Source organism: Tursiops truncatus, chromosome 10, assembly GCF_011762595.2.
Source record: "Tursiops truncatus isolate mTurTru1 chromosome 10, mTurTru1.mat.Y, whole genome shotgun sequence".
In the NCBI taxonomy this organism is placed as follows: domain Eukaryota; kingdom Metazoa; phylum Chordata; class Mammalia; order Artiodactyla; family Delphinidae; genus Tursiops; species Tursiops truncatus.
This window is the reverse complement of record NC_047043.1, coordinates 60065384-60077504: the sequence shown is the minus strand read 5'-3', so window position 1 is coordinate 60077504 and position 12121 is coordinate 60065384. Positions and strand designations below refer to the sequence as shown.

The 12121-nt window shown below is 39.1% G+C and overlaps 1 protein-coding gene across 1 annotated transcript in view; it reads right to left on the bottom strand.

Moving 5' to 3' along the window:
• The window catches only part of SCN11A (sodium voltage-gated channel alpha subunit 11), a 78370-nt gene that overhangs the window by 8380 nt on the left and 57869 nt on the right, over positions 1 to 12121 (bottom strand). Inside the window, exons 22-26 of the mRNA XM_073811066.1 lie at positions 10879 to 10980; positions 10129 to 10398; positions 9382 to 9435; positions 6672 to 6813; positions 522 to 622 (exon numbers count right to left, since the gene is read on the bottom strand). Coding sequence (XP_073667167.1) covers positions 522 to 622; positions 6672 to 6813; positions 9382 to 9435; positions 10129 to 10398; positions 10879 to 10980 — 669 coding nt within the window. The remainder of the gene's footprint in view (positions 1 to 521; positions 623 to 6671; positions 6814 to 9381; positions 9436 to 10128; positions 10399 to 10878; positions 10981 to 12121) is intronic.

Genomic DNA, 12121 nt, shown 5'->3' with positions numbered 1-12121 from the left:
CGGCTGCTTTTGTGCTACAACATCAAAGCTGAGTAGTAGCAGCAGAGACCACATGGCCTGCAAAGCTTAAAATATTTACTGCCTGACCTTTTACAGAAAAAGTGTGCTCGTTCCTGACATAGAAAGTTTATCATAAATACTTGTGAAGTGGAAGTGAGTATGCATGACCTCAACTTCATACCAGAAAAAGTTGGTAAAAGATATTATAAATACATTTTCAATTGGCCAAGAGTAAATTAAAACTAACTGCTAAATTCACATCATTGCAATGAGTATATACTAAGCAGCTATTGTGTGCTCACTAAAAGGTAAATTAAAGTTGTTGCCCAAGCTCTTACTATTGAATTTGAACGTCTAATCTTCCGAAGGACTTGAGCCATACATCAGTGTACCTGGGTTCATACTGACTTCTTAGGTAAAGTCTATAAATTTAAAAATTAAAGGAGAATGGCACTACAGATATGAGTTCCTCATAACCACTTAATGCATCTATGTGTTTAGAATCAATCAACTGCTCTCACCAGAGGCCTTGGGATGGGCCTTTGAGGTTTTTTGGATCCTAATTTTTTCATTGCATTATAGTATTTCTTCTGTTCTTCTGTCAGAAAGATGTCTTGGCCACCTAAGTATATGGAGAAGATGAGAGCTAATTATCATTAATGGGTTTTTGGAAACAAGTTCTGAATTTTCAGAAATAGTTTTAAAGTTATATTACATTTCTATCAACAATTCCTAAAATTCCAATGGGAAGCAGAAAGAGACTCTGGGGGAGGGCTGAAAGGAAATAGGGTTTAAATTAAGGAAGAAGGGAAAAATGTTACTTTTATCAGTTACATTTCTCTTTTTATAATATAAACAAAGATTACAAATTCTTTGCAAACAACCACAGAATCTTTACAAAAACCGAATATATTTCAAGTTGTATAAATCAAACCACAATGAAACAAAAATAGAAATTAGTAACAAAAATTTAAACAAAAAATCCTACAAAGTGACAATTAAAATTCTCCTAAATATGTGAATGCATATATCACTACTAGTAAAATTTCAAAAAAATCTGTCCAGAGCCATTCTCAGAAAAAGAAAAAAAAATTAGAGAGCTTTAAATGTTTTTACTTCTGCGGAAGGAAGAAAGAATAGAAAAATGAAGTAAGATTTTCATTTCTGGAAATTGGGGTTGGGGGAGTCGTAAAACATCTAGAAATGTGGGATAAAATGGAACAGAATTCCTTTAAAAGACATAGCTGACATAAAAAGAAACGAAATTCAGTTATGTGTAGTGAGGTGGATGGACCTAGAGTCTGTCATACAGAGTGAAGTAAGTCAGAAAGAGAAAAACAAATACCGTATGCTAACACATACATATATGGAATCTAAAAAAAAAAAAACAGTTCTGAAGAACTGAGGGCCAGGACAGGAATAAAGACGCAGACAAATAGAATGGACTTGAGGACACGGGGAGGGGGAAGGGTAAGCTGGGACGAAGTGAGAGAGTGGCATTGACAAATATACACTACCAAATGTAAAACAGATAGCTAGTGGGAAACAGCCACATAGCACAGGGAGATCAGGTGCTTTGTGACCACCTAGAGGGGTGGGATAGGGAGGGTGCGAGGGAGACGCAAGAGGGAGGGGATATGGGTATAGATGTATACGTACAGCTGATTCACTTTGTTATACAGCAGAAGCTAACACAACAATGTAAAGCAATTATACTCCACTAAAGATGTTAAAAAAAAAAAAAGAAATAGCTGAACTTGCACAAAAGTAAGGTACATCTCCATCGTCTGAAAATCAAGAGAGATCAAAAAGAAAGAGTAGTAAATTAGTCCTGAAGCCATGGCTGGCCTAACGGCATTTGCTAATCTCTGTAAAAACAAGAATCTTGGGATTTAATAACTACAAGGGGGTCATGGGGAGAAGGCAGTGGGGTTAGGCCAAGGACCCTGTGTGAATCTGGAGCTCTCCAAGTGCTGCCATTAAAGGGTGAAGAAGAAAACCAACCAAACCTGTCTGTTGGCAATGGAAGACAACCAGAACACTGTCTCAGTCTGTCCTATGGGTAAAAACCCAGTCTTCCCTGATAATTTGTGCATCCAAGCCTGCCTTGATGAGGGTGTGTGGTTTGAATTTACACCACCAGTATGGACCAAAAATATACAGCCCTAGGACAGTCTTTTCAACAAATGGTGCTAGGAAAACTGGATATCAACATGCAAAAGAATGAAGCTGAATCAGTGCCTAACATCATATAAAAAAATTAACTCGGGCTTCCCTGGTGGCGCAGTGGTTGAGAGTCCGCCTGCCGATGCAGGGGACACGGGTTCGTGCCCCGGTCCGGGAAGATCCCACGTGCCGCGGAGTGGCTGGGCCCGTGAGCCATGGCCGCTGAGCCTGCGCATCCGGAGCCTGTGCTCCGCAACGGGAGAGGCCACAACAGTGAGAGGCCCGCGTACCGCAAAAAAAAAAAAAAATTAACTCAAAATGGATCAAGAGACATAAACGTAAGATCTAGAACAATAAAACTCTCAGAAGAAAACATAGAACAAAAGCTTCACAACACTGGATTTGGCAGTGATCTCTTGGATATGACACAAAGGCAAAAGGAAAAATAGATAAATTGGACTTCATAATAACTTAAAAATTTTGTGCGTCCAGGACACTATCAATGAAGTAAAAAGGCAACCCACACAATGGGGAAAATATTTGCAAATCATGTATCTGATAAAAAATTAATATCCAGAATATATAGAGGACACCAAAAATATAACAACAGAAAAACAAACAACCTGATTCAAAAACAAGGGCTTGAACAGACATTTCTCTAAAGAAGATATATGAATGGCCAGTCAGCACATGAAAAAAATGTTCAGTGTCACTAATCATTAGGGAAACGCAAATCAAAACCAAAATGAGACACCACCTCACATCCATTAGAATGGCTACTATCGAAAAAACAGAAACAAGTACTGGTGAGGATGTAGAGAAATTAGAACCTTTGTATACTGTACATATTACCATATGATCCAGCAATTCCACTTCTAGGTATAGACCTAAAAGAATCAAAAGCAGGGTCCCAAAGAGATGTTTGCACACCTATGTTCATAAGAGCTTTATTCACAATAGCTAAAATGTGGAAGCAACCCAATTGTTCATCAAAAGAAGGATGAAAGAGCAAAACATGGTATATACATAGCCTTAAATAGGAAGGAAATTCTGCAATATGTTACAACATGCATGAACCTTAAGGATATTATGCTAAATGAAGTAAGCCAGTCACAAAAAGACAAACGCTATACGATTCCACTTACATGAGATACTGAGAATAGTCAAAATCACGGAGACAGAAAGTAGAATGGTAGCCACCAGGGGCTGGGGGCGAGCATGGGGAGTTATTGTTTAATGCATGTAGAGTTTCAGTTTTACAAATGAAGAGTTATGAAGATGGATGGTGATGATGGTTGCACAACATTATGAATGTAATTAATACCACTGAATGTACACTAAAAATGGATAAGATGATAAATTTTATGTTATGAGTGTTTTGCACAGTAAAAAAAAAAAAAAAAATTGAAAAAAAGAACAGCCTTAGAAGTTAACCAGGTTTTTTCAGGATGCCTGGCAGACACAAGTGTCTTCAATAATCTTATGCATCATGATAGTATTAATACTATTATTATGAGACTGTCCTATGTGTGTGTTGTGAGATAAATAAAATGAGTAGTTATGGAAAATTTTTAAGGTATCATCTTTTATACCCATGAGAACCAGTTTTCTCAGTGTGAAAAAGAGGAGATATAGATGTACTGGTTAAGTGAAAACCTTGTAGTCATGAATTTGAATGATGAGTATTCATATTTCCACATATATATTTCCTTGTAGTCCTAAATTTGAAGTAGCTCTGTCCACTGAAAAAGTCTCAAAATAATCACAATAAGCATTCCAGACTGTCTTGGAACACCACCTCCCAGCACAACTTAGAGAAATGGCTGATTCCAGATCTTGGGCAGGAAGGGTACAAACAAGGCCTAGAACATATTGTCATTCCAGAGAGCAAGGAACTCATCCAATGGGAGGACCTTATTTGAATCCTAATTTGAAAAGAAACAAACTTTAATATCAGTCAGTCAATCAATGAAAGAATGAACACAGATTTTGAGAAAATAAAAGACTGGAGGAAATTTGAACACTGACTGGGTTTTTGACGAGTTTAAAGAGCTCATATTAAACTTTTTAGATTTGATAATGGAATTGTAGTTATATTTAAAAAGAGATATGTTCTGAAATATCAGTGAATGAAATAATATGATATCTGTGATTTGCTCTATAAAAAATCCAGTGGAAGGACTGGGTAAGGGCATAGATGGCATAAGGATGTTCTTAAATCAATAAATGTTGTGCCGGGTGATGGATATTTTAGTTTCACTCTACCATACTCTTGTGCATGTTTGAAATTTTCTGTAATAAAAAGTAAAACAAAACAGAACAAAAATGCTATGGACTGATCAAAACAGTGATTTCAAATGTAAACTTAAATCTAAAATCACAAGGCCTGACATTCAAATTGTAGGTGCATATTACAGAGGGGACACCACATAGTACACTCCTGAATAACAGCAGCCATAGAGTTGCCTGGGACCGTGAATGATTCTCCCAGCAGACACAAAGAAAGCTCAACAGTATCAGGATACATTGTGGATGAATTAAAAAAGTTCAACAGAAAAATAAAAGTGAGCCACAAAACAATTAGGAAAACCAAAGGTGAATATTTAGTTACCTGATTTTAGGACTGAGAAATGCCTTCAGTATATAAATGCAAGAAAAGAAGCCAAAAAGGACAAGATTGAGAGTTTGACTTCATAAATATGCTAAATGTCTATAAGTTAAAACTGTCATTACAAAAATGTAAGAAGCAAGTCACAAATTGGAGTTACTACATAAAAACATAAGAAAAAGATGATAATGTCAATTTTAAGAAGAGACAAAGACAGTAAACAGATAACTCAAGGAAGAAATACTTATGGCCATCAACCTGTGAAAAAGTATATAACTTCATAAATGGTCAAATGAATGAATGTAAAACTATGAGATAACACTTTTACCCATCGAGCTGGAAAAGATAATTAAAAATTACAAAAGTCAGAATGATTAGAACAGAGTAAATAGGCATCTTCATATCTTGCAAAAGGATGGGACCCAGAATAGCATTTCTGAAAGGTAATTTGACAATATATCTTTAATGCCTTAAATTCTAGGAGCTTATCCTGAGGAAATAATCAGAGATACACAGAGAGAATTTTAAGAATGTTCATGATTATTTTAGAAGAGCAAGAAATTTGGAAATGACCCTAAATGTCCTTAAAAAGGGGAGTGGGGGGAATGCTTAGAACAAATTATGATCTATCCATAATATGGGATGAAATTCAGCCCTGAAAATTCTTATAACAAAGATGATCTCATGACATGAACTCATAACTAATGGAGAGGATAGTTAAAAGTATTACATAATTTCAACGGTGTAAAAGAAATATTTAGTTAAAAAGTAACAGGAGAAGATGGTACCAAAATGATGAGGCTTAATCTAAAATGGTTATTATTTGGCGGTCATCTTATGGGTGATTTAAATATTCTTTTTCTCTTCCTTTTTTTCCACATTTACTACAATGCTCCTATAGATTGTAGAATCAGAAAAATAAATATCTGTTGTTACAATGCGTGGGGAAAAAAACTCCCTAAAAAAACCTGTCTCTTCCCCAACCATCTTCTTTCCAAGTAAGTTCAGTAAATCTGCTGAGATTTGGGTGTTGAGAGGCAAGACACAAGTTTACTGAAAAAGGAGCGTTTACAGATTTTCCTGTACTTACAATGGTGTTACATCCTGATAAACCCATTGTAAGCTGAAAATATTGTAAGTTGAAATGCATTTAATACACTTAACCTACTGAACATCATAGCTTAGCCTTGCCTACCTTAAACATGTTCAGAACACTTACTTTAGCTTATAGTTGGGCAAACTCACGTAACACAAGCCCTATTTTATAATAAAGTGTTGAATACCTCATGTAATTTATTGAATACTGTACTGAAAGTGAAAAACAGAATGGTTGTATGGATACAGAATGTTGTAGGTATATATCGATTGTTCACCCTCAGTGAGTGCGTGGCTGACTGGGAGCTGTGGCTGCTGCTACCCAGTGTCACAAGAGAGTATTGTACTGCATATCTCTAGCCCAGGAAAAGATCACCATTCAAAATCTGAAGTAAAGTTTCTACTCAGTGAGTATCACTTTTGCATCATCATAAAGCTAAAGTCGTGTAAATTGAACCATCCTAAGTCGGGAATCATTTGTACTCTTTTTATCCTGGATAACAGGGTACGCTTGAAAGGCTACAAAAATATGACATAAATACTAATCCTGGTAATTATTTTTCTATTAGAGTTCCTTTGTTTAAGAGGGTAGAGTGGAGAATAAAAACAATGATTTAATAAAACCCAGCTGTTTTAGTTCCTTTCCAGCCATATCCTCAAGACTCTTCTCCAGGAGGCTCCCTCTTTGTTCTCATGCAGATGATAAAGGCTACTTTGCACAACAATTTAGAACAGATTTATGCTCCATTCAAGCTCTTTGGAGAAGACAGGTAAAAATACCAAATCAGGACAACCCCCATACTTATCTTTTTCTGCTGTTGGTTGAAGTTGTCAATAATAACACCAATAAAGAGATTCAGAGTGAAGAATGAGCCAAAGATGATAAAAACTACGAAGTAAACATACATTAATGAGTTCTCCTCAAACCTTGGCTGTTGTCCTTCCTGTTAGGGATTTTTTAAATGAGAGAAGAAAACAATTACTGGAGAAAAACATGAGCCATCTCAACTGCCTGGTAGCAGCTGCATTAACCACTCAGCCTCCTCCAGTCAGCCGTGGCCCTGCGGGGAGCCCCTCTCTCCTCTTTCAGCTTCCCCCGGCACAGCTTGAGTGGTACCATACAGTGGGGAGGGGGTGTGGTGGAGGATTAGGCTTTTCCTTCTAAGTAATGGAGAATCATTGAAGGGTTGTGAGGGAGGAGAGTGGCATGATCATATGTGTCCTTTGAAAAGGTCTCTAGGATGTCCATATGGACACATAATTGGAGGGAGCCAGATTGGAGATATCCACCAGAGAAGGGACATGTTCACTTCAGGAGATTGACTACCAACCCTTGTTGAAAGGCTGTATCCTTCAAACAGGGCTCACTACTGTATTTAGCCTGTGCTTGCATCCTGTCACTCTTGAATTCCTAGTGCCTGGCATAGCTTGTGACATGTAGGTTCTCCACACACATTGAATGAGTGGATGAATGATCAAGCTCTAGAATGGACAAGAATGGACTATAATCAAGCTCCCCTAGCTTAAGGCATGACCAAAAGCGTCCAAGATCTTCACATGGTCATTGGTTTTATTCATTTTGGGGATAGGTGGCAGGAGCATCTCTGTTTTCTTTCCCCTGATCACATTCAAAGATAGAGATGAATGTTGATAGCTCTGTTTTGTGTTGAATGTACTCATGATACTTGTTTTTCAAAACCCACCATACAGACTAGTGTATTAGAGGTAAATATTTGAAACAATTATTTTTCTCTTTTGCCTTGAAGAGTACCTGACCTTAGTCCCAGTTGGCTGGAAGCATCTACTTGTTTGAATTAAGGATAGGCATTTAGTCTAGAAACAATGTAATGGAAAGAAGCATTAATATTCAGTATCTGACATTGAAAACAAGATTATGCAGCAGGCTAATCATCTTGCAAAGGGAGGTTCAGACAGAAAGAGGAACACAGAAAGGATCACCTCACTTGTACCCAGGGAACTGTCAGAAAGAGAAACAGAGAGAGAGAGAACATCGGAGCTGTGAGATGTGTGTCCTGATTTTCCCTTCTTTGGGTTTGGAGAGGGGGCTTGGGGCCCAGTAAATCGAGGGGAACATGGAGAGCAAAGAATGTGTGTTCTGCCTCAACTTTGGTATTTTTCAAAGGGAAAACTACTGCTGGGAAGGCCTGGGATACGTTGGGCAGGCAGGATGACTTAAGAGACTGGAGTAGCATAATTGGGCAGACAGCGGTCTCTTGAACCTTCTTTAGTTCTCGTGGCTTGGACGTGGGGTTGACAGCCATATGCCTGCCATTGTGGGCTTCATAGTAAGGGGTGGGAGTAGACTGCTGAGCCAGGAGACCATATGAAGGATATGGCAGAGAGTCAGTGTTTGAGGCTAGGAGGAGTTGAAGGAGGAGAAAGGCCCATGGTTTCACCAGTTGCAGCTTCGATATTTGAGAACAGTAGGATGCTCTGTGACTACACAGACAAAGGCCATTATACTAGCACACACCAGTTAGGATATCCCAGGACCACATCAGGTCAGGCACACCTCCACACACCTCCACCCACCCATCATTCACTCAAGGAACATATATAAGACATATACTTCTTCTGTCATACATAAGATCTCTTCCCTATCCCCTAGCTCCACCTCAAGGCAGATGGATGTCTAAGGTAAACTGAGGTGAAGTTCATATATTCATATAGACAAAAAAATAAGCATATTAATATTTTTAAATATTTCCTTTGTTATAAATTGCCTCTACTACTACTATATCACTATTCATATCACCTCTACTGCTACTACCAGCTGTACTGAACATCTACTATGTGCCAGGCATCAACTCTATATACTCTCAAACAATAACACATATGTGTGTGATGGTAGGAAAAAATAAACAATGCTGATTCCATTCTTGATTCAACCATTTGCTCTCACTATGACTTTGGGCAACACTCTTCCTTTCTATTCCTCAATTTTCCCAACTGGGAAATAGAAATGGACTATTTTGCTGAGTACTCTTCTAACCTTGGGAATCCATGATCACTTTTTATTTAACTATAATTTGACAGTTGGCAATTACTAGAAATCCCCTTATTCTCTGGGGAACCTGGAGCCATTGAAGGGTCTCTTGCTCAGACCTAGTCCAATCTTAAGGTTCTCTTTCCCACAGTCAAGAGCAGGTACCCTTTGAAATTTGGCTTCTGCCTTTCCACTCACTTGAAGAGGAGGTGAGAGAGGAAAATCAAGGCATCCTGTGATTCTGTTGCTTCTGGCTCCACCTCCTACATGAGTGGTCAGTATGGAGAAAGAGGACTTGACTTTGTAGCATGCTAGGATGTAATACTCATAGGAGGATGAATAAGAATCCTTTTAATCCCTGTTTCATAGTGTTTGTCCTAATGAAAACAAGGCAAAGAATCCTGGCCACTGGAATTATGATGCAGGAAGTTCTGGGCTGTCCATGTAGTCATGATACTCCTGATTTGATCCTAGCACTCTAGAACATGGTAGAACACAAGCTCACCCCTCTGGAATCAACAGCTGCATACATAATATCCATCCAGCCCTTAAATGTTGCCTGCAATGAAAGCAGAGGAACATGAATGTAATTATAGACTTGCCATCAACAGACAAGTGCCATACAAAAGCCACAAGTCCAGTGGGCAGATGTACATAAGACAATGTCCCACCCTTCCAGGACAGAATGTCCGCATAAAAGAACAGCAGAAGGAAATTCAAGGATAGATGTCTTGGATTTTTTTTTCTTCATTTTCACAAGACAAAAAGTTTAAAAACAAGAGAAAATTTCTGCCTTAAAAATTGCTAAAGAAGCTATGAACCAACTGCTGCAAAGAGCCTGATTAAGGCTCTTTCCTGATTCCACATCTGTTTGCACTATCTGTCCAAAACCTTGCAACCACGATTTAACCTGAGACTGACTTCCCACAGGGAACTGTTACTAATGGAGTGGCTTAGCATCTGAGGCTCTACGCCTCTCTGGCTGGAGCTCAGGAGAGCAAGGCACCATTTAGGACAGAGTGAGAGGTCCAGACCCTTATGGGATATCGCCTGGGGGTTGAGGCTCAGTAGAAAATAAGGTTGGAGATGCTCGGTGCGGAACAATTCCAGAGGGCATTAGCTCCCATGTGAGAAACTGGGATTTGATTCTCTTATCTCAATAGAGTCTCTGTATTTTTATTAGCTGAGAAATGGTTTATGATTCTTTTAAGGTTTCTTTCCCCAGAGTGAAAAACAAACCCACAGCGCTTACCACTTGCAGCAGCGCCAGGTAAGCCATTCCCACATTGTCAAAGTTGACTTTCAGGGTGAACCAGGAGAAATTTCCACTTTCACATTGACTCCGGTTTGCAACAATGTTGTAATTTATAACTGAGTTTCCATCTGTTACATTAACACATCTTCCAAATTTTCCAGAAAACAAATTTACTCCCAGGATACAAAATATGAGCCAGAAAATGAGGCAGACAAGCAAAACATTCAGGATGGCAGGTATGGCACCTATGAGAGCATTAACTACCACCTTAAGGAAGCAAAACAGAAGAAAAATATAATAGATGTGTGAGACTCAAAAAGCTCTTGATCTTCCCAGGATGGGCCTAACGTGTGGGGCTGGATTCCTTGGAGCCCCGTCTTTACATTCCAGCCCCGAACCCACACCCCACGGCAAGCCCTGCTCTCAGCTCCATACATAATGGGTCCTTTCTGTTGCCACAGGATCACTTGAGAAGTGTCCTCTGATGATGGTGTTACGAGACTTATGGGACACCTACCCTAGGATTGAAGGGAAGCCAGAGCCCATCTTGGCTGTCACAGAAGCACTTTTAGGTGAAGACTGTATCTTAGACTTTTCTCCATCTCTGAAATTCTAAGCAGTGGGCTGGATGGGAAGGAGTCCAGGAAAAGCTTGGCAATTTAAGGGAAGCCCAGCCCAAGAAGAGCAGTTGGCTTCTCTGCCTTTCCCTGCTAGCTGACTTTCCTCCCATCCATCTGAAGAACATACCTTCATTCCTTCAAACTGGGACAGTGCTCTCAGAGGCCTCAGCGCTCGCAGAATCCGGAAGGACTTCAAGACCTTTAAGTCGATGAGACTGGTCACAGAGACCTGGTGGGAAAAGAAGCCACAGGTAGTGCACCTGACTTGGTGCCCAGAGAACCCAGTGGGGATTAAGAGCTGTCTTTCTGAGAGGCAAACTCATTGTGCCCACAGTGGATTATCCAGACACAGAAACCAGCCAGACCCTGCTGGAAGGGGACGGCAGGTGAGAGGCTATTTTCCTCCTTGCCTGGTAAAGCTACAGCCCATATGGGTGAGAACAATGCATTTACACGATTTGCTTGATGAAAGACAAAGAAAAGCTGAGACACTGTTGTGAATTAAAGGAAACCAAAGAGACATGACAATGATAAGTCATGTGAGGTCCTGAGTTTGATCCTGGATTGCAGTGGGGGGAAAGGTGATGGTGTGTGGGTAGGGTGAATTAGCCATAAAGAACCTTGTGACAATTGAGAAAATTTGAAAATGGATGTGGGTTTTAGTATTGGATCATGTTAAATTCCTAACCTTGATAACTGTATTGTGACTGTGTGAGATAATATCCTTGTTCTTAGGAAATACACACTGAAATGTTGAGGGCTAATGGAGTGTGATGCCTGCAACTTAATCTCAAGCAGTTTAGGGGGAAAAAAATAGAAAAAATGATAAGGCAGATGGGCTGCAATGCTAACAATTGGTGAATCTGGGGGAAGAGTATAAGGGATTCTTTACACTACTTCTTGCAATTTTTCCATATGTTTGAAATGATACCAAAATCAAGTTATGAAGAAATAATTCTTTGTTTGCTAATATTTCCCTCCATTCAAATAGCTCCCATTTGGAGAATTAAATCCAATTTTCTCTCCTAACGTACTTCTTCCCTATGGGAGAGGACTGAGGATTGGAAAACTCCGTAAATACACTAACTTAAAACTCAACAAACCTGCTGAGCTTAAGTTGAAGGCCACTATTTGCAGATCTTCAGCCATTCTTATTGATTATGCAGACCCTTCAGAGGCTCAGCTTAGAAGGGGAGTGGCTCAGCATGACAGGAAGTGAATTATCCTGTCAATCTCATTGTAAAAGTAAAATATTTGCAAATTGAGAGAAATTGAGTGAATATGACAGAATAACCAGATTTTAAAATTTGTAACCAACTTTAAAAAATCACCACCAATTCAAAATGTGTTTATTTATAATGGTTTTTTCA